The sequence below is a fragment of the Syngnathus acus genome, chromosome 24 (assembly GCF_901709675.1).
Source record: "Syngnathus acus chromosome 24, fSynAcu1.2, whole genome shotgun sequence".
In the NCBI taxonomy this organism is placed as follows: Eukaryota; Metazoa; Chordata; class Actinopteri; order Syngnathiformes; family Syngnathidae; genus Syngnathus; species Syngnathus acus.
Genome location: NC_051108.1, coordinates 7,948,056 through 7,969,430, shown reverse-complemented (window position 1 = coordinate 7,969,430; position 21,375 = coordinate 7,948,056). Strand labels below are relative to the sequence as shown.

At 42.4% G+C, this 21,375-nt stretch overlaps 1 protein-coding gene and 1 long non-coding RNA gene across 2 annotated transcripts; one reads left to right on the top strand and one right to left on the bottom strand.

Moving 5' to 3' along the window:
- Positions 1 to 5,898: 5,898 nt before the first annotated feature.
- slc35f6 (solute carrier family 35 member F6) lies at positions 5,899 to 10,169 on the bottom strand. Its single transcript, XM_037245016.1, has 6 exons — positions 9,970 to 10,169; positions 7,743 to 7,815; positions 7,476 to 7,647; positions 7,179 to 7,394; positions 7,004 to 7,114; positions 5,899 to 6,919 (listed from the first exon to the last, which is right to left on the bottom strand). Exons 1-6 carry the CDS (start codon positions 10,044 to 10,046, stop codon positions 6,432 to 6,434), a joined length of 1,137 nt encoding a protein of 378 aa, XP_037100911.1. The 5' UTR covers positions 10,047 to 10,169; the 3' UTR covers positions 5,899 to 6,431.
- On the top strand, positions 9,163 to 13,535 carry LOC119118189. Its single transcript, XR_005096666.1, has 3 exons — positions 9,163 to 9,268; positions 10,711 to 10,828; positions 12,968 to 13,535. It is a non-coding gene; the product is annotated as an uncharacterized LOC119118189 (long non-coding RNA).
- The last annotated feature ends 7,840 nt before the right edge of the window (positions 13,536 to 21,375 follow it).

Here is a 21,375-nt window from a genome sequence, read left to right as displayed (position 1 = left end):
AGGAGGAGGTGGGGGCGTTGGGGGGACTTTATAATGACTGTTAGCACTTCCCTTTTTCAATATTTGTGCAACTTTATCTCGACGCGCAAGTTGCACGCTGACGCAAATCCGTCCCCATGCTCATAATAAACAGAGGAAATCTATTCCCCGTGAAAACGAAAACACAATTAACTTCAGAGGCCGCGCTCCATCCGCAAGGACCCTCAATATTCACACACTGGGAGCTGGCCAACGAAACTTTAAAAAGCTTTTTCGGGGGTGGGTCACGGGAATGGCCTATATGCGCGAATAATTAATTACGCGCAAGCTAGTAAGTTTTACTCTACAATACAAATACAATTGAAGCAATTAGTGATAATAAATAACTATCCAGTGCCATGTTTCATGGAAACAATGGCTTCTTCATTAATCTTGGTCCAGCGCACCGGAAGCGCAGATGACCCTGGCTGCCTCCTATCATGATGTTTTCGAGTGAGACTTTTTCCGGGTTAATTTTAGAAATGACATGTAACGTTTGCCCTGCATTGCGCAGTCAAAACAATCCAGGGAAGAGGATGTAGTTATTTCAGGTGCTGATGAGCATTGCAGTGGGAAGCAAAAAGGAAAAAAAAAACTTGACAAATGAGCGTCATTAGAAGTGTTTTCCTTTTTGTGTCGATGTAAATTATCCAAATTGGGCAGATAAATAACGAGGCGTCATCAATTATTTTATATTCCCCCTTTTCGTTCATGACTTGACTTCATTGTTCGACAATCACACGTTTACAGAATAATAAAATACCCGAACTTTGCCATTTTGGATCCGGATTATTTCCTTTTTAACATCTGGAAAATTGGTCATGGAGCTTTTATAATGTCCGTTTTTACCATCAAGCCGCATGCACTTATTTTTCCTCTCTAGATGTCATTGTGAGTACATTTTTACATAAACATTAACTTTTTAGTGTACTTATGAATGATTGCAAAAAGTATACATAAAGCAAAAGCGACAATTACCTTTTTTTTTTTTTGGTCCACATGAAGAAAAATTGCTTTTCATGCTGGAATCCAGCTGGACAGTTCACCTTTATTTCCCTCTTTCCTACGGCTTCCCTCTGTGGAGCTGTTAGATGAGCTCAGGTTACCAACGCAGTCAAACACTCCTGCCTGCTTTAATAAGTGCACTTGAGTCTGTCTTCCACAATCAGTGTTATACAACAGGTGACATCTTTTGTCTGGAAATCAATGCAAGCATCTTTAGCTGGCCAAGCACATTAGCGACTGATCATGTTGCAGATTTTTAAGTGACCATATTTTTTTTCAGTGGAGTACCAGAATGCAAATGCTTTTCCGTCAATTGGGAGCAACAAACAGCTTGAAGCGCGCATGCTCGACCTCTTCTTTGGTCAAGTTTAAAAGTACAACAAAGTGAAGTGCCAAAACATCAATGCGTCAAATTGATACCCAGTGTGGCCACTGTCCTCATTCCACCTGACGTTTACATGCAGAAGCCCATTGTTGTGGCCTGATTACTCGCTGTGTGTTTTTCAGGAAGTCTTATATCGGGCGGAGGAAAAACTGATTGAGGCGCTCGGCACCGCAGCTCTTGCAGGATCAGAGGCTGGATAGAATCAAATGAGTTCCATTATTACACCAAGAATTATTGCTCCCCTCTGTACGGCTCCCGCTTGAGCCAAGATTACTATTTCTGGCAATGTTTGCCTTAGGAAGGAACTTTCGCAGATTTAATGGGACCTGGGCCATTGTGCAGGGCCTTCTGTATGGCACGCTGCCATCATCTCCACACAGGCAGAGAAGAAAGAGCTGAAGGGTACTTAAGCCCATTAGAAAAAAAAGAGAAAAAAAAGGCAGTCAGTCTCAATTTTTTCAGGAGGTGGGGGCAGTGACCCTGAATGCACAAACACGTCAGACTCTCTCAGGTTGACATGAACTCAGATGATCTTCATACGGCCTTTTTACGAAGTTAAATGTCAGGAGTGGACTTAACGTGTCATGATGTGGATCGTGACTGACTGCATTGGAGTTCGCAATAAAACTTACAGGAAACTGCAAAGATCTCTGCTCCATGATTTCATTTTAGCTTCAATTACTCCGCACGGGATGACGTTCCTATTAAAGCCGTCATTGCATACTGTAAAAGTCAAAATGAGTAGACTGCAATTGAATATCAAGAGAACAAATGGGACAGTTTTCATTTTCTATCTGAGGACATTTTTGAGGGTGTAAAATTTGTTCAAAAGTTAAACTTTCTACCCAGTAAACTGCTGTTCATTATATTTGGTGCAATCTCACAAAATATTCTCAGACCAGGCTGTGAATACTAACTAAAACTACCCTGTAGTCATTTGGTGTGTCAAATTTAAAACATTCACTGAACATCAAATATTGTTAATCTTCTATTGAAATTCATTAGTAATCCACAAAAGGGTTAGATATTTTACAGTTAAATTGCATGATGTGTGCTCACGATAATCAAATGATTAGTTATTAGTGTCGTAATATGTACGTTTGAAGACACTTGGAAGACACGAACATGCAACAGACTAACCACAATTAAACTGGATTTAAATGGGAAGAGAATTTGAATACTTTTGATGCTTCAACGAAAACAAATACAGAGCCAGTATATCATTACACGTTTTACGACCTAACTTTTTGTTGGAACAGCTTCAACTGAGAGTTCAATTTCAACATCCTGCAGTCATTTGATTTTTAATAACTTGGTGTGGCAAATAGTAATGAATTCTGCAATGATAATGAAATGATAATCAAACTAAATATTGAATAAGTCTCACAATTTGAACATTTGATCAGCAAGGTCATGAGAGTTTAAACAACTGTTATTTTTGCTCTTTTGACTTTTCACCGTCTCGGTAAAAGACATGGAGTGGTGATTAGCTGGACATCGGAATGGCTCAGGCTAATCACACTCGCTCTGACCTGCCCTGTGCTGTAAACAAGCTAAGAGGCTGCTATAATAACTGATGCTTTTAAATAAAATGGCGACTAGGTACATTCGAGCTGAGCCATCTGTTTACACTAAAACAGATTTAAAGTCGCCTTAAAGGCCGGCACTTTGGGGCCCACCGATGCTCCCGTGTGCAAATGTACACAAGGCTAAATCGTGAAAATCAGTGAGCTAAATAAGAGAGGAGACGAATGGAGTAAGTTGTAATAGCAAATCGTTAGGCCTACTGTTTCTACAAAGGCAGGAAGAACAGCCGCTATCATGCGTTTATAATGATGGACTATGGTTTTAAATAAGGAGAATGAACTGTTGTTGCCATAGATACATCAAATCAGATTGATTGGCAAATTTAATCTGTGGGCCTTTAAAGTGTGTGTTGACTCTTGTCTGTTGTTTATTTTTACTTCCCCTTTCAAAATAACTCAATAAAAAAAATCAATTTGTACTGGTTATAGGTCACATTAATATTGGGTTGTTGTTGTTGTTTTATCACAAAACTCTGGAATTCCAACAGGGGTGTGTAGACTTTTTTTTTTATATCCACTGTAGCCTGTTTTTTTGCTAAAAGCTTGTCACAGACATCTGGGAACTGTTGGAAATTTAAAAATAAAAAATAAAAATTTAAAAGTGTTAAGTCAACTTTAAAGTGCCCTCCAAAAATGATCAAGGAAAATAAAAATCACTGGATAAACAGAAAATATCTGTACAAATTTTCCTCACATCCATCATGTCGTATCTCATCTGTTGAAGCTGTTCACAGACTTATTTTGTGCTGAGGCTGTCTCGGGAGGGACACAAGTCTCGCAGGGACAATTTGTCCAGAAAACAGCTACTGGAAATCTGTTTGCGCAAAGTCCCCAGAGCCGCTTCAGTTTATTTACTTTTTTTCAAGTATTTGAATCCAACATAGTGCAATCCAATAGACCATAAAGTTAATCCCCTCCAAATTTGCTTCACACGCTTTGCACCAATTCTCACTGTTGATTTGTGATGATATTCTCAGCACCTAATGTAGAACTCGTGCTGACATTGACATTAAACAACATAGTCTGGTTCCATGTGTAATAATTTTTCAGACTTCCCTCAAGTAATTGTGTTTTAAGACGTGGATAAATATGAACAGTGAAATATTTTTACCCACAACCGAGCAAGAACGCAGTGTCGTAAATTGTTAACGTTGTACTGCCATCTAGAGGCAGAAAAAGTACAATAATACGTTTTTTTGACCATCCATCCATGATCCATCCATTTTCTGTACTGCTTGTCCCCACGGGGGTCGCGGGCGTGCTAGATCTTATCCCTGCAGTCATCGGGCAGTAGGAAATCTCCGATATAGAAATCTCACATTTCTACTCAATAGACATGTTTTTTAACTTTGAAATGAATACAATACACACATACACAAACAATACATTGAGAGACGGAAAGAGCAATGGACAGTGAAGTATCTATGTTTAAATTACACAAATCTTTTTTTTTTTTTTTTTTAAACCAATAAACTTATCTCATTAATGATAAAACAAGATTCATCCATCCATTATCTGCGCCGCTTGTCCCCACAGGGGTCGCGGGCGTTCTGGAGCTTATTCCAGCTGTCATCGGTCAGAAGCGGGGGAAACCCTGAACCGATTGCCAGCCAATCGCAGGGCACACAGAGACGAACAACTATCCGCACTCGCACTCGCACTCACATCTATGGGCAATTTGGAGTGCTCAATCAGCCTACCATGCATGTTTTTGGATGTGGGAGGAAACTGGAGTGCCCGGAGAAAACCCACGCAGGCACGGGGAGAACATGCAAACATCACACAGGGAGGGCCGGAGGTGGAATCGAACCCACACCCTCTGAACTGTGAGGCAGACGTGCTCACCAGTGCACCGCGTGTTTGTTTTTGTTTTTTTTACTATTTTTCACAATATTTTGAAATTAATGATTATTTTATATTGCACATAAATCATTGTGTCTGTGCTGCTAATTACCACATTTCCTTCATCTTGTTTGAGGGTCATGTGCACAAATCCCAAAAGATTTTTTGGTTTGACCTTTGGCCACCATTAAAGCATTACAAAGGTCTTTAGGGAGGATTTTGGCCTGAGTCAGGATGTGCAGGCCAGGTAGGTGTCAGCTGTTGCTGTTAGAACGGCAATAATAGAATAGAATAGAATAGAATAGAATGCCCTTTATTGTCATTTTACAACTTAGTTGTACAACGAAATTCGGATAGTTGCTCCCTTCTTAGTGCAAACATTACAAAATTTAAATTTAAAATATAAAGGAAATCTGAGAATAAAAGTGAAAGATCTTATTTACAGTATAGCTATTAGTCTAAGAATGAAGGTTAAAAAAATCTTATTTACAGTATGTTCAATGTGTTAACATGAATGAGGTTTGTACGGAAAGTAGATAATAGTTATTGCACGTAGTTTTTAAAGGAGTATGGGTGTTGTATTATAGCTGGTGTTGTTTTCTCTCAGAGTTCAGCGCGGTGATGGCTCTTGGGAAGAAACTGTTTTTCAGTCTGGTAGTCCTTGTTCGAATGCCTCTGTAGCGCCTCCCAGAAGGAAGCAGTTCAAACAGCTGGGAGGCGGGATGTGTGTTGTCTTTGATGATGTTGTGAGCTCTGCTGACGCACCGGATAAGATAAGATAATCCTTTATTATTCCCTCAATGGGGAAACTCCTATGTTTCATGTTGTATATGTCCGTCAGGGAGGGGAGAGGGCAGCCAATGATCCTTTGCGCTGCTTTGACTGTCCTCTGTAGCCTCCCTCTATCTGCAGCAGTGCAGCTCCCGTACTAGGTGGTGAGGCAGTACATCAGCAGGCTCTCAATGGAGGAATGGTAGAAGGTGAGCAGAAGCTTCCGATCCATACTGCTTCTGGGCCACTTTTTGTTATTATTTTTTAAATAGACCACATTCCTCAACAGGGCAGGGTTGAAATAGTGTGATTTAATGGCAATTCCCTTTTTGTGCATTTATAGTAAAGTGAAATGGAGCGGGTGCAGGATTTATACAACTTTGTGTAGGAGGTCAGGCATCAAGTGACAAAATGTAACTCCAAAAAGAAGCATTCAGGGCTCAGCGAGCTCTTTCAGTTCAAGAAATTCAATATTGTACACAAATAATGCATTGGTGATAACGTACAACATGCTGTAGTGCCTTAAGTTTGTGACGTGAGCTCTATTTTTTTTTCATTTTGTGGGGAGGGAGGTGGCAACATTTTGGCATCTCCTTGCCCAGTGAGCATTATTAAAAAAATTACATCAAATAAAACTCCCTTAAAAAAACAATGACTAAAAAAAAACAATCATTTAAAAAGATTAAGGAACAGTCAGTCAGTAACCCAGAAGGTTTCTATCGCGCTTTTGTAAAACATGCACCAAAATAATCCAGATAAAAGTTTGCCTCTTAATACAAAATGCATAAAAAGATACAGTGTCTTGACTTGACTTGCATTTGTTTTTAGTTGTCGTCAGGCGTCTGCACCCTGCCGTCACCTAGGAGTCTCTCCCTTTCTCCCGCTTCGTCCTCCTCCTCCGTGGCCACCAGTCCGGCGCAGCACGGTATTCTGGCCAGCAGGGGGCGATGCAGTCCGTTGTAAAGTGCCGTTCCCAGCAGTAGAACCAAAAATCCCAGCACCTGCAGGCCATGGAACTGCTCCCAACCCAGCGCCAGGCTGACCACCCAAATGACCAGCGTGCGCAGGCTGTCCAGCACCATGCGGGTGGTGGCGCTGATCTCCTTGGTGACGCTGATGCCGGCAAAGTTGAAGAAAGCGATGCTCATGGTGTTGCCCAGCAGAGCCAACAAGATAAGAGGACGGAATCCGATTTGGCAGAAGGCGTCCAGTGCATCCTCCAGAACTTGTCGGGGGGTGTCGCTGAATTGGCCCACATGGATGAAATACATGGGGATGAGCAGCAGTGACAGAACAAAGAAGCCAAAGAAACCTGGACACACAACATGACAGGAGTCCAACATCTCAATGAGCCATTTACATGTTTTAGGGTGTCCTAAGTGGATATTTGCTTTACCTTCAGTTCCAACTGCTCGCAAAGGATGGACGTCATGTTTGTAAACAAACTTTTCCTCCAGGACCATCTGGACAGCGACGATGACCTGAGCCGTGATGATCAGAAGGTCGCCTGCAGGACACGTCAGAGAAGTGGGTGGTGGTCGAATTGAAACAAAGTCCAAATTCTTTCTCACCGGTGATGACATCACTGAGTTTGTGGGTGTCGTCATGGTGTCTGCTGACAAAATCGGCCAGGCCCACGATCACCAGGCCCAAGATGGTGATGAGGATTCCGATCCACTGACTGATTAGCAGCCGGCGCCTGAGAAACGCCACCGAAAGTAAACCGGTGAAGATGATGACGGCTCCTCGCAACATCTGGAAGCTAGAAGCGTTGGTCATGTTGAGAGCTGCAACCACAAGAAAGGAATGAATGACAACTTGAAATTACCTCTAAGCACAATTAAAGGAGAAAATCGGCGATGGCTTACCAACATACATGGTTGAGGTGGCCAACATGTCACACATGGCGGGGGGGAAGAAGAGAAGAGGGTTGAAACTCTGGCCCGTGTTCATGCTGGGCTCGGGCCTGCGTCGGTCGTGGCAAAGTAGGATGTAGAAGACCCCCAAGCAGCAGAACTCTCCCAGAAACATACCCACTGCCTGCATGACAAGAAACACATTGGGAACAGAAAATAGATTATGACTGTTTTTTTTAAATATATAAGTGGACCTTTGGAGTATAAATCAGCACTTACCTGTACAAAGGGGTGAGAAAATGCATGTTCAGGGGTACCATGGCAACCCGGTGCCCTGAACGTGTCTGCCCATCTGTCACAAAATAATATAGTCCATTTTTTTATATTTCACAACAGTGACCTGCAATTTCCTTAAAATTGGTTGAAATTCATTCATTCATTCATTCATTTTCCGAACCGCTTAGTCCCCACGGGGGTCACGGGCGTGCTGGAGCCTATCCCAGCCGTCATCGGGCAATAGGTGGGGGACACCCTGAACCGGTTGCCAGCCAATCGCAGGGCACACAGAGACAAACAACCATTTGCACTCGCACTCACACCTAGGGACAATATGGAGTCTTCAATCGGCCTACCAAGCATGTTTTTGGGATGTGTGAGGAAACCGGAGAAAACCCACGCGGGCCCGGGGAGAACATGCAAACTCCGCACAGGGAGGGCCGGAGGTGGAATTGAACCCGCACCCTCCTAACTGTGAGGCGGACGTGCTACCCAGTGCTCCACCGAGCCGCTTGGTTGAAATTAATTACGTTTTTTTTTAATGTGTGTCCTAATCTATTGATGCACAAATCCAAGTTTTATAGTCAGACCATAAGAGGAAGCGCAACTGATGTGTCGTCTGTTTCAGTGAGCATGACAAGGGAATGCGGTCTCCAAAAGTGATGACACAGCACTTGGACCAAAATCGTCTCATCACAACATCCATCCATCCATCCATCCATCCATCCATTTTCTGAACCGCTTAGTCCCCACGGGGGTCGCGGGAGTGCTGGAGCCTATCCCAGCCGTCAACGGGCAGTAGGCGGGGGACACCCTGAACCGGTTGCCAGCCGATCGCAGGGCACACAGAGACAAACAACCATTTGCACTCGCACTCACACCTAGGGACAATTTGGAGTCTTCAATCGGCCTACCAAGCATGTTTTTGGGAGGTGGGAGGAAACCGGAGTGCCCGGAGAAAACCCACGCGGGCCCGGGGAGAACATGCAAACTCCGCACAGGGAAGGCCGGAGGTGGAATTGAACCCGCACCCTCCTAACTGTGAGGCAGACGTGCTACCCAGTGCTCCACCGAGCCGCTTGGTTGAAATTAATTACGTTTTTTTTTAATGTGTGTCCTAATCTATTGATGCACAAATCCAAGTTTTATAGTCAGACCATAAGAGGAAGCGCAACTGATGTGTCGTCTGTTTCAGTGAGCATGACAAGGGAATGCGGTCTCCAAAAGTGATGACACAGCACTTGGACCAAAATCGTCTCATCACAACATATATCACAAAATAGACTTTGTCTCCTGATTCCTTGTGTTTAATAAGCTTCAGTAAAAGTAAAGCAAACGAGGTGCAATGAATGGTGCATGCTGTCTCCGTCTCATGTGACTGTAGTGAAACTCAAGCTGATAGTAGCCTGCCTTGTCTGCCTGCCGGCAATAAGAGCTGCTAAGTCTGCACTGAGTGATTTGAACTTTGGACTCCACTCACTTGAGCCTGGATGCTGCTCAGCTGACCCACCGACAATGACATTTGTGAGGTGTGACAATAAGTATTCAAACATATATTGATATGATTTATATTTAATATTATATTTGATTAAGAAAAAACAATGTGGGACTAACATTAAGACCTTGTAAAGTGAAAACAAAAGTGTGTTGTGTTGGTGAGAAGTCAACCTTGAGTACATCCTGCAAATAACATTCACCATGATGCTTTGAGTTCCAACATCTACACCGGCCATTTAGATAAATTTTCTCTATTAAGAAGCCAGTCCTGTATAGTTGCATGAAATTATGACTCCACTACATGACAAGGGCATGTATCAATGATGTTTTGAACACCCGTGATGTTTATCCACTTTCGTAATTTTGGTTGTCATTTGATTAATGTTATTCTCGTGGCAACACTCTTATCTATTAATTCACAATACATGCCGATCGTGTATGCACACAATCACTTTAGTCATTCGATAACTACTTAGCTGTCATCACTTACTTGCAGTTTCACTTTGTTAGTAATTACATGTAGTTACGATCAGTGTGTGTGTGGGGGGCGGGGGGGGGGGGGCCAGTAAGACACTACACCTACTTTAGTTAACATACAATAGGGACATGTGTTTAATTGGTTTATTACCACATTTTGTGTGGAAAACAAACAGCGTCCTTACATGATAGTAACATTTAGCCTAGCATCACAGCAAAATTAGGAGAAATGAAATGCAAGTGTGCTACTACTCACTTTGCCGACAACGTGTTAATAGAGCCAGTTATCAGCATGAGTCCCGCGAGGAACAGTTGATATTTGGTCCACGCCATGCCGGGCAGTGTGATCGGGACAAATGAAGCGAGGACAAAAGAGACCAGCAAGTAGTCTCCCCAGCAGACAGTAAACGCCTCATGACAACTCGCAAGTCAGCTGACTACAGTAACAGCACCATGCTCCCTTCATGTTCTTTGGAATTTTGAAGACTCTGCAAAATGAATGCATGTTTATGTATGTAATGATAATAATGCAGCCATTGGTTGTTAATGCCTATGTCTTATATGGATGAATTAAAAATAAAACATTGTAAACGCAATTTAGACGTTGCTAGCGTGGTACATTTTTTTTTTTTTTTTTTTTTTTACAAAGGAACCCAAACGTTTCATGACGGTCATATTGGAAAACACCAGGGGGCGACACAGACGTGCTAGAGTGGATATAAAAAGGGTACACGCCCCTGTTTAAATGCTGGCTTTCTGTGTTATTAACCAATAAAAAAATCACTCAAATGTGTTTGAAATAGTTATTTATACGGCATTAAAGTGTTTTTTTCAAGCAGCTATTTAGTAAAGCAATTATATATTCAAGATGATTGACTCACTATTGCAAACTTGTTACAGATTTACAACTGAATTTCATTCCCTCTGGTTTCACTTCTGATGGTGTTTCCAGATACTTAAGCAATTTTAAAAGCAACAATTTGTTCCCTGCTTACAGAAGCAGAATCTCTCCAGTTCCACTCTAGCTTCAACTGCTGATGTGGACGAAGAAAGAGTCATTGGCAGGCCTCCTGAACGTCACATGACAGCTTCGTGTGAGTGCTGCTTATCTTCCGGTGTTCTGTGAATTTAGTGGACTTGACCACGAATGCTTCGCATGCAATGCTCATTTGTGCGTGCTTTACACCACAAAAAAGAAATAACACAACACCTCTTAGGGACAAGAGATATATAGCCTGAAACATTGCCATTTGACCGGCACTTTTGCTGCCTGGGGAAGAAATATGGCGCCCCTTATATGACGTCACAAAGTTTATTCCGTTTTGGGGCGCCCCAATCAGGCCTATATACTTACCTTTATAAGAAATCGATTATGTTGAAATTTAAGGGTAATGTGAGTAATGATGTAGGAATAAATGAATACAACGATTAGATGTTCTGTAGAAAAGGTTGAGCCCCCCCTTTCGCACTGGCAAAGCTATCCGGCTGCCTAGCGAGCTCGAGGCAGAGACAAGAATTCTATTATACAGGGATGATAATTTTCCGCGGATCCGCGGATTTCCATGTTTTTTTCCGTCGAAAGTATTTTCGTAAATCGTGTAAATCCGTTGAGAAAATATTTTTTTTATATATGGGGGAGCAACACCGGCAGCTGGCCGGGCAACGTTAGCCTCGGCGACTCTCGCGGGCATTCCCCCGCCCGCCGCGACAGCGTATACCCCCCCGCTACTTTTCCGTGCTTTTTCACATTTGCCATTCTCATCCCTGTATTATACAAATCAGCTTCCAAACATTTATTTAAAAGACCAATTGATCATAGCCGTTACTAAAATCACTTAACAGGAAACTGACTTCCCTGGCAAAATGTGCTTGCCCGCCATGCAATAATCGCCCAGTCATTTATCAAAATCGGGGACAAAAACTGCTTATCACAGATACATACCTGTCTCAGAACGACAATGTTTTGTCCCTGGGATCTCTTTTCATGACGCTGCTGCCTTTTCACGTCAGTTTTCCTCTGTTTATGGGCAAAAATTGTTGGCACTGCACCAACGTTGGGGACGTGATTGGAGCCAGCCAAGATGCTATCAACTGCTATCAGCTGCCTGATCCGGGCCACAAACTAAGCAACATGGATGCTCCCAATATTTCCATGTCACACTTACTAAAAGCCATTTATTTCCTACATGAGTTGCTTTTTTTTAAATAAACTTCAGGGATTTGATTAAGCCATATTCGTAGAATAGAAAAATGTTAATATGGCTAATGACCAAAGGTATCCTTTAAGGCAGGGGTCTCAAACTCCAGTCCTCAGGGGCCGCATTCCTACATGTTTTCCAAGTTTCCCTCGTTAAACACACCTGATTCAAATGATCAGTTCATCCTCACGTTCTGCAGGAGCCTGATAATTGAATCAGGTGTGTTTAACGAGGGAAACTTGGAAAACATGTAGGAATGCGGCCCACGAGGACTGCAGTTTGAGACCCCTGCTTTAAGGAGTGCCCCTAATAAGCTAAAATGTCTGTTAATTATCCAACAACGACAAAACTTAGTGCATATTTGTTTACAATTATAATATTAGATAATAGGTGAGTATAGTTTTCTTTGAATGTATGTAATGTAGTGAATCTTACAAAACAAAAGATTAATTCTAAATTCAGACTTTTACAATGTTGTCTTATAACTATTATGTTTCATTTAAAAATGTTTTGTTTGCCACTCCGACTCCATCCCAATGTGACTTATTATCCCACACATCAACTTCACTTCAGGCAGGAAGTTACCAAAAGGCTTTGTAATGCTGAGTAAGCCTTTTTAGGAGATGACCAATTCATGCAGTGACGCGGTGCCGCCTGACCCACGGGCCCGCTGTCCTTTCTGTCTGTGACCATTATCTACTGTATTAGCAACACGCCAGGGCAGTTGTTGTGACCGCGTGTAAGCCACCGAGGGCTGTCATTGCTTACGCAACTCAGACTCCAGCGGTGATAATAGCCAGAACCGGTTTTCGTGTGGTCACAAGAGGCCATCAAAAACATGTCGCTTTTGAAATGGTCTCATCCCCTTGAGAGTTTCAAAGGCGGATTGAAGTGTAAGAAGTGCTTTAGAGGCAATCGACTTCCTCAAATTCTCCTGGGGAACAGTCACTTCATTTTTTTTTTTTAATCAAACCCAAGTCTACAAAAAATGTTTCATCATAATATAAAGGTTGTGGTGTTCTTGAAAAGCACACCCATCCTATTGCATCATTGCAGCTCCAATGTGGTCTGATCATCAAGCTGCTGAGAACCTTTTCCACAAGGCCCGGCACATTTTCCTGCAGATCATTGGGGAGGAGCGCTAATCATAAGTGACACCGAAAGCAGGACTGCAGACGTGACGCTAATCTCAGTGGAAGTTAGAAGCGTTTCTCAGCCTCTCAGCGTTTTTCAGCCTCCAAGATGAAAATGCTACAACTGAAAATGCGGGAAAGGTTACAATGTGACACCTAATTTTCACCAACACTATGAACAGAATATACCATATAAAGAAAAAAAAGACATTTCAACCACTGTAAATGAAATCCGATTCTAATGAAGTCAGTAAAATTGCTCTCGGGCTTGATTGTGCATGCTCTCTTTTCTGCTGACAGCATTAGTTGATCAGAGGGACATCTTGATCAAGTGCCAACAGCTTGTTTAGCAACAAAGCTGCCTTCACGCATGTCTGAAGCCATGTAAGCAGTATAATTACTGAGGATATGTATGGGAGGTGAGTGGGGTGGGGGGTGAACTGTACCCGAGTCAACAGCAGCAGTGCTGGAGGTCACAGTTATGCAACAGCACGGCTGTGACAGCGTCACATACTAAGATGATACCCTCTACAGCAGGGGTCACCAACTCCGGTCCTCAAGGGCGCCAATCCAGCCTGTTTTAGGTGCAGCCCAACAACAACACACCTGATTCAAATAATCAGGATCGCTATCAGCCTTAATAGAGCTTGCTGATGAGCTGATCATTTGGATCAGGTGTGTTGTTGTAGGGCTGCACCTAAAACAGGCTGGATTGGCGCCCTTGAGGACCGGAGTTGGTGACCCCTGCTCTACAGTATCCTCACTGCATACCTTTTGATTAGAATTAAACATATATACCGTAATTTCCGGACTATTAGCCGCACCTGACTATAAGCCGCACCAGCAAAAAAGAAATCGCGAAAATTTTTGTTTTTATCATGAATAAACCGCACCATACTATAAGCCGCATGTGCACGCAAGTTATTTACAAAGAAATAGCACAGAACTAACAGGGCTGGTTAAAAAAACATACCAGTAAAAGTAAAAAAGAGCCAGTAAAAGAGCCGTCTTCATCTTCCTCCTGTGCACTGAAACCATCGAAGTCTTCCCCCTCAGTGTCCGATTGGAACCTACTCAGTGGCCTAGTGGTAGAGTGTGGGTTCAAACCCCGGCCGGGTCATACCAAAGGCTATAAAAATGGGACCCATTGCCTCCCTGCTTGGCACTCAGCATTGAGGGTTGGAATTGGGGGGTTAGATCGCCAAATGATTCCCGAGCGCGGCACCGCTGCTGCTCACTGCTCCCCTCTCCCCCAGGGGATGGATCAAAATCACACGGGGATGGGTTAAATGCAGAGGACAAATTTCACCACACCCAGTGTGTGTGACGATCATTGGGACTTTAACTTTAACTTTTAACAGCGTCAGATATCCTTCTCCACACACTTGGTCAGTCTCTCTTTCGTCGTCGCTTTTATCCATGTTAGGGTGGCGCTCACTCTAACTTATTTTGCAAGAACCACACGGGAGACAAGTAAGTCCTTTTTGACACCTGCAGGTGGAGAGTCCATTCGTCGCTGTGTGTACAGCGATGATCGAATGAGGTCTGACTCAGGCCTCATGCAGGAGCATATTTATTGAGAGAAACAGAGTGGGGGTGAGAGTGGGGGTGAGAGTGGACAGGATGGGGTTGAAGCCCCTGGCCTGCTGATCAAAGCATAGCAGGGGGTCTTTTACGACGTTGTGTAAACAAGGGAACTTTGATTGCTTCCTCTGCAGCTAGTCAATCAGTTCAAAAGATCTTAGCACTTTGTTCTACTACTTTTGTTAAGACAGGACAAGCTAGGTTAATTATTACAGGTTACATTCCAACATAATCATACGATGAAGATAATCTGTAAACCCTAACAATCCATTTCTTGTAGCATTTTCCATGATGAGGGTCCGTTCATGCTAATTTTATTCATGCGTGAAGCGCTAAGTTACATTAAACTAGCAAGCGACACGTATAGCTCCAGAGTAGACGTGACCGGGAAATAAAGAAAAGGGTGATGCAACACAATGTCATCAACATCGACTGCCTTTAACTTAAAAGCGGCATCATATGAATTTCTTTTGTCCCCCATAATGACGATTTGTGTATAAAAGCTTCGTTTCTTCAGTAATGTCCGTCTTGATCTTGTTCTGTCTATGTGAATTATACGGCACTATTTGCCTGGCAGACATGCGATCAACGTACCACTCTTCTCCCCAGTGACCATGTCACATATGTATCCCTCCGCCTAGCAAAGCGGTTTCCACACAACAGGCGACAACACAGCCTTTTTACGAGTGTATAAAGGTGATCAAGTCATCACAAAATCATGAAAAAATCCATAGATAAGCCGCACCAGACTACAAGCCGCAGGATTCAAAACTTGAGCAAAAAGTAGCGGCTAATATTTACAGTAATTGTATCCATTTATTTCAGTCCAATGTACCGTATTTTTCGGACTAAAAGTCGCTCCGGAATATACGTCACATTAGCCATAAAATGCACAATAAAGTGAAAAAAAACATATATTAGTCGCTCCGGAGTATAAGTCACATTTTGGGGGAAATTTATTCGACAAAATCCAACACCAAGAACAGACATGAACGAGCAACAACAGGCTAAACGATAGGTATGCTAACGTGACATAAACACAAACGAAGAGCTGAGAACGGGCCTGACGCAACATTCAGAGTTATTCAAATAACTATTACATAAATAACACGTTTATTAAACTATCTGTGTCACTCCAATTCATTAAATCCATCGATCGTCCTTTATGGAAACGATGCCGCGTATGCGCCGCGCCGCTGACGTCTAAATATTCCAAAGACCCATATAACAATATATAAAGTATATATCAAATAACTATCATATAAACAACAATATTATCAAACCATCTGTGTCACTCCAAATCATTAAATCCATCGATCAAATTTCTCGTCCTTTGTCAACAACGCCGCGCGTGCGCCGCTGACGTCAGCCTCGTCGTTATTCCACAGATCTAGTATATAACTATATTGTAGCGTTAACAAAGTACAAGGAAAGACGTGGGTTTGGTAAACGGCTCTTTATTTAACAAAACAAGAGTTCAACGAGCCAACAACTACTGAACTGTAACGATAAAAACATATACAAGTTGCTTCACGAAATAAAATATATCAAGTAACTATAACATAAATAGTTCACCGTCACACGGCCCCAAGCACCGGCGTTGACTTCCAGGCGTGTGGCGGCATGGACTTCCATCCCCGGAGGTGGCATTTCCAGCCACGGAGGTGGAAGAGAGCTCCATAGAATAGGACCGGGCGTGCGTAAAAGCCATGTCCGAGCCCCATCCACAGTCCCCGGACAGCTACCCGGCCGAGCGCCGGCCCCCGACTTCCATCCACGGAGGTGAAAGAGAGCTCCGTAGAGTAGGACCGGCCGTGTGTAAAAGCCATGTCCGAGCCCCATCCACCGTCCCCGGACAGCCCCCAACCCTAACCCTAACCCCCAACATATCCACGGAGGTGAAAGAGAGCTCCGTAGAGTAGGACCGGGCGTGCGTAAAAGCCAAATAGTTTTTCAAACCTTCTGTGTCACTCCAAATCATTAAATCCTTCTGTCAGGTCTAAATACCATCAGACATTAAACCACACGCTGGAATGAAGAGGACAAAAGAACCAGAACAGGTTTACTCGCGAGGAGAACGATAGAGAGAGCAAACTCAGTTACAATCTCCATCAATTCTGAGTTCTCACTTCACGTGCTCCTCTATTTAATGTTTTGGTTGCCCTGGTTACAGAGGCGTTGCTACACTAAAGGGAGGGGAGATAGTGTCTGTAGCAACGCTTATTAGCTAAGGAATGTAGTGTGGTGTGAATTAGCACTTCATTGTCGGCCCGTGACTCCCGCAGACTTTGTCCTCCTTCCTCAACCAGCTGTCCTTCTCTCATGGTTGGCTGACTCGTCCTCGAGTGGGATCAGATAACTTGGATTGCCGCTTTCCTGTGGTTCCTGTGGTTCCTGTGGAACAATGCAATTAAACCTTTGCTAACTTTATCTACTTGGTAAATTAACACACAATAATAATGAGTGACCTGTCCTAAACACTTAAACAAACATTGAGTAAATATAGGATAACTTGTACGCAACTACTTCAAACTGTATATAACACTTAACAAAGAAAAACAGTTCTGACCAACAACAATCTATGAACCAAACCTACAGTAAGATAAAAGGAATGAAGTTTCTTTGGACCAAATAAGAACATTTCGCCTATGCAAATAAGCTCTGCTCGATGTTGGTGAAGGCCTCTTACAGGAACAAAAACACACACATAACAAAAGGACAGGAAAGAGACATATGGCTGACAGGGATCAAAAGACATCCCTGTCACCAAAGAGGAAGAATCTAAACAAAAGGAAAGTCATAAAATGTAAAGACAAGACCTCCAGGTCTGGCAGGCCAAGGCTTCACTTAAATTATTCCAACATTTCCCCCCTGTTTATCACATATTTGCTCAATTTTCACATTACCAAAAACAACCACTTATCTCGATTGTCCGTTGTCGGATCACAAGTATGAGCACAAATAAGTTTACACCAAAAAGGATAGATGTTGCGACATTATCATTCGGAAACACACAGATCTGGGAAAAAGTCTGTAAACTCAAGTGCAAAAATTGCATCATCATCGTTATCATCAACATGTTGGCGTTCAGACATTAGGCCTACCCGGGCCATCTTGTCTTCCATGGGCGATATTGCTGTAGTGATGAGACGATTAAACAACACGCAGATATGGAATACAACAACATCCACACAAGGTGAGTATAGCAGTAATTGAGGACACAAGGGCTTTATACTTCCCAATAGCAGTCATCCACTTGTTGTGCTCTTTCATCCTCGTGTTGAGGGATTGCAAGCTTGCAATCGCCTTTGTCAGGCTCCCATCAGGGGCGGTGTCGTTCTGGATGAAGGTGCAGCATTGTTCTCTGAACATTGCGCAGACCCTTCCTTTCTCAGACGACAACATAACAAGAGCATTGCGGTTCTGGATTGACATTAGGGAAGGCGTGGCTAGCTGTTCGTGCACTGCCTCAAGTCCCGCTTGTGTCCGTTTGCCCAATTTCTGCATGTTGCAATGGATGTAATTTATCCTGTCAACGTTCTTGTTCATCGTACACCAGCAGCAAATGGAGGGCTCCCATCCCACTGCAATTTGGTCAATTAATTCTTATTAATCAGGAACTCATCTGGGGACTCTAATTGCATCAATTTCAGTCAGATCATCGTCACCTCTCAAATTTAAAGACATTTTGTTTGTTTGTTTTTTTCCAGCTTTTTCCCAGATCTTGGCATGTCGATACATATACAATTTTGGTTGACTACATTCTCTAAAAGCAATGGTTTCTTTTCTTTCTTTCTTTTTTTTTTTTCAACGGATATTATATAGAACACTGTCGCACATTTCACAATCAGCAGACGTGACAGATTTCACACAATCTTTTGTCAATGGCAACGGTACAACATAAAGAATCGGTCGTAGACCCATACATGTGACATTCATTATTTTTTCTGTCTTTGCAGCTTGTTTTGCCATGAGCAATCAATTGTTTCTTTTACCAGTTACTCTTATAGTCACCTGAAACAAACTATCCACATTCATTTTAGATATATATTAATTCCATTCTTTAACATCTACAGCGGTTGTTGACAAAGTATTATTTCTTTACATAACGTTTTTGCCACTGTTAAGGCATTCAGTGTTTATTTTGAGGCCAATTCAATCCATTTTGAAAATGCATCTATTATGACCAGGCATTATAACCCTGTGGATTGAGTTTAACACATGTTAAACAAGCTCTACAAATTTTTTTTTATAAATGTTTTGAATATGAATCAAATCCATGTGTTGTATAAAGCTGACTGACCTGCCCCATTATCCCTCCTCTTGAGCCATGCGACACACACCATGGCTCAATATTGCTGCCCATTTGTATAGGTGTTTTCGTAGGATAGGTCAGTCTTCTGGTCATTTATAGATGCCATTCTCCACTCTTGCCCCTCTTTTCATCCATAATTGAATTTCAGTCTATGGACTTTGTCGCTGCACATCTTTAAAAACGTTTCAGTAATTTAATCTGCTTCTTGTGTGTATAAAATTTGAAGCGTCTTTTACACTACAGCTATGCGGTTCCGTCTGCAAGCTTGTTACCTCTTGACACCTTATCAGTCTCGTGTGTGCCCTGCACACGTGCATCTAGCTATTTTTCGTGGCAATTGGACTGCTTCCACAACTAGCTTAGTTGTAGTTTCTTGTAGTTTCTTTAGTTACTTTTCAATCATTTTCTCATCGTTTATCACAAGAATCTTAGCAATTTGAATAAAAATCAATATGTACGTATGTTTTATTTTACTCAATTGTATGATATAGAGAATCCATATGTAGTAAAGTGTTGTATTACTACATATGATTTCATCTTCATTTACTTTGACACACCTTTCAAAATGCTTCTCAGTGTCCCAGTGCACACATGTTTTGCGTGTGTAACTGGTTGTCTCAACCCGTGTTCCTCATCCTAATTTTTCCTTCCTCAAGGTGTCAAACCAATCAAGACAAAAAGATAAAAACCAACAAAATAACCGTCAGTAAATTAATATAATAGTTAATTGATGTTGTTACTAAACTTCAGCCCAATCGCTCTCTTATTCTCAAATCTTAAATTTAGCTTTGAAATGTCGTTATTTCATAATTTTTCTTCATCCAATTCCAGAAAGGAAGTTCTTTCCATCTCTCAAATTTTGTTTCGACAAGGCTAGGCATTAATGCAGTGTGGACCAGTTTCTGCCCATAAACAAATTGCTTGCTTTTCTTTCACTTCCTATTTTTACAAAAACGTTTTTGTTTTGCGGTGCAAATCAGATAGACTACAGTCTAAGAAATTCTTTTGTGCACCCATATTAGCCAATTTCATCCTTTTAACACATAACACTTACAGCACACAGACAACACAAAAACAGCAGAGACACAGCTCACAAACAATACCAACAAACAATGCTGCGCAAACGTCATCCTCTATTTTGACGTTTTGGTTATACCTTTTTTTTCATCAGTGCATTTTATCCTTCATGCAAATATTGTCACATCTTCCTTAAGCATCACTCTGCTTCAAATATTCAAACATTCTCTGAGAAACTCACACTTTCCCTGCTTCGCCCGCAGTCATAGCACCCCCCGTGCGAGGGGGGGGGGCGCGGCATCAATGTTGATTGGTCACAGGCTGGCCATTTCCTGCAACAATCATGATGCCGGCCCACCGCCCACACGAGCATAGCACAGGCCCACGCGCAAAGCCCCGCCCCGCGGACTACTCACCTTCTCAAAGGGCAGGCCAACTTTGCTGTTGCCCCCTTCATCATGTTCACATTCGACATCTTTCACTGTCTTCTACACAACATTTGCTGTCTCTTATTCTCATCCTATCAAACCACCGTTCTAGTCACTTTCTGCCACACACGTCGTATTTTCTCTACTGCCACACACTACTCATCTTAGTTTCTCCAACCAACTTAAACACATCATCGTCTACTTCTCCATTTCCCTATTATCGCTTCAACAGCCTCCTGAACATTCTCCATTACTGATTTTTTCCATAGGACACACATCTCACTCACACTCGTACACACACCCATTCATGAGGATCCTCTGCGCGCACACGCACACACACACCAGCACAATAGGATGACGCACAACATATCGAACACACATCGATCCCATCAACACACCTTTTTGTTCGTCTTACTTTTCTGATTTATTCTCTATTTCACTTTTAGAAGCTATTTGTAATTCTTTTCCATCTATTTAGCAAATTTTAACTTCAGTGTTTCTTTATCTTACTTTATCCTAAATATCTCCTGTATACTTAAGCTAATTTCTCTTTAATTTTGGCAGCCAGGTTCCCACTTCATTACATGGAAACCTGATTTGATTTGATCTTGGCCTAGTCATAACTGTCTTTGTTCATTTGTGCAGTCACGTGCCATGTGACCGTTTCCCCCGCAACTCCAGCATTCTATTGGAGGTTGCACAACTCCTCTTCCTCGGCCTCTAAAGCCTTCTCTGTTGGACATTGCTCGCCCTCTCTGGCCTTTCTGTCCTCTGCCAGCATTTTGGTAAAAAGTATCACTATCCTGGTCTACCAGAAAAGTGTCTTTTGAGGCTTTCATTTGTTTTCGTTTTTGTTTGTCTACTACTACTCTTTCTGCATGGAGGGCGTGATTTATGTATTCCTCCAAAGTTCCGGTGTTCATTCCTATATAATTATTGATCACCCTAATTTGTATTGCAGGCTTGGACCCTACATGGATGGCATTT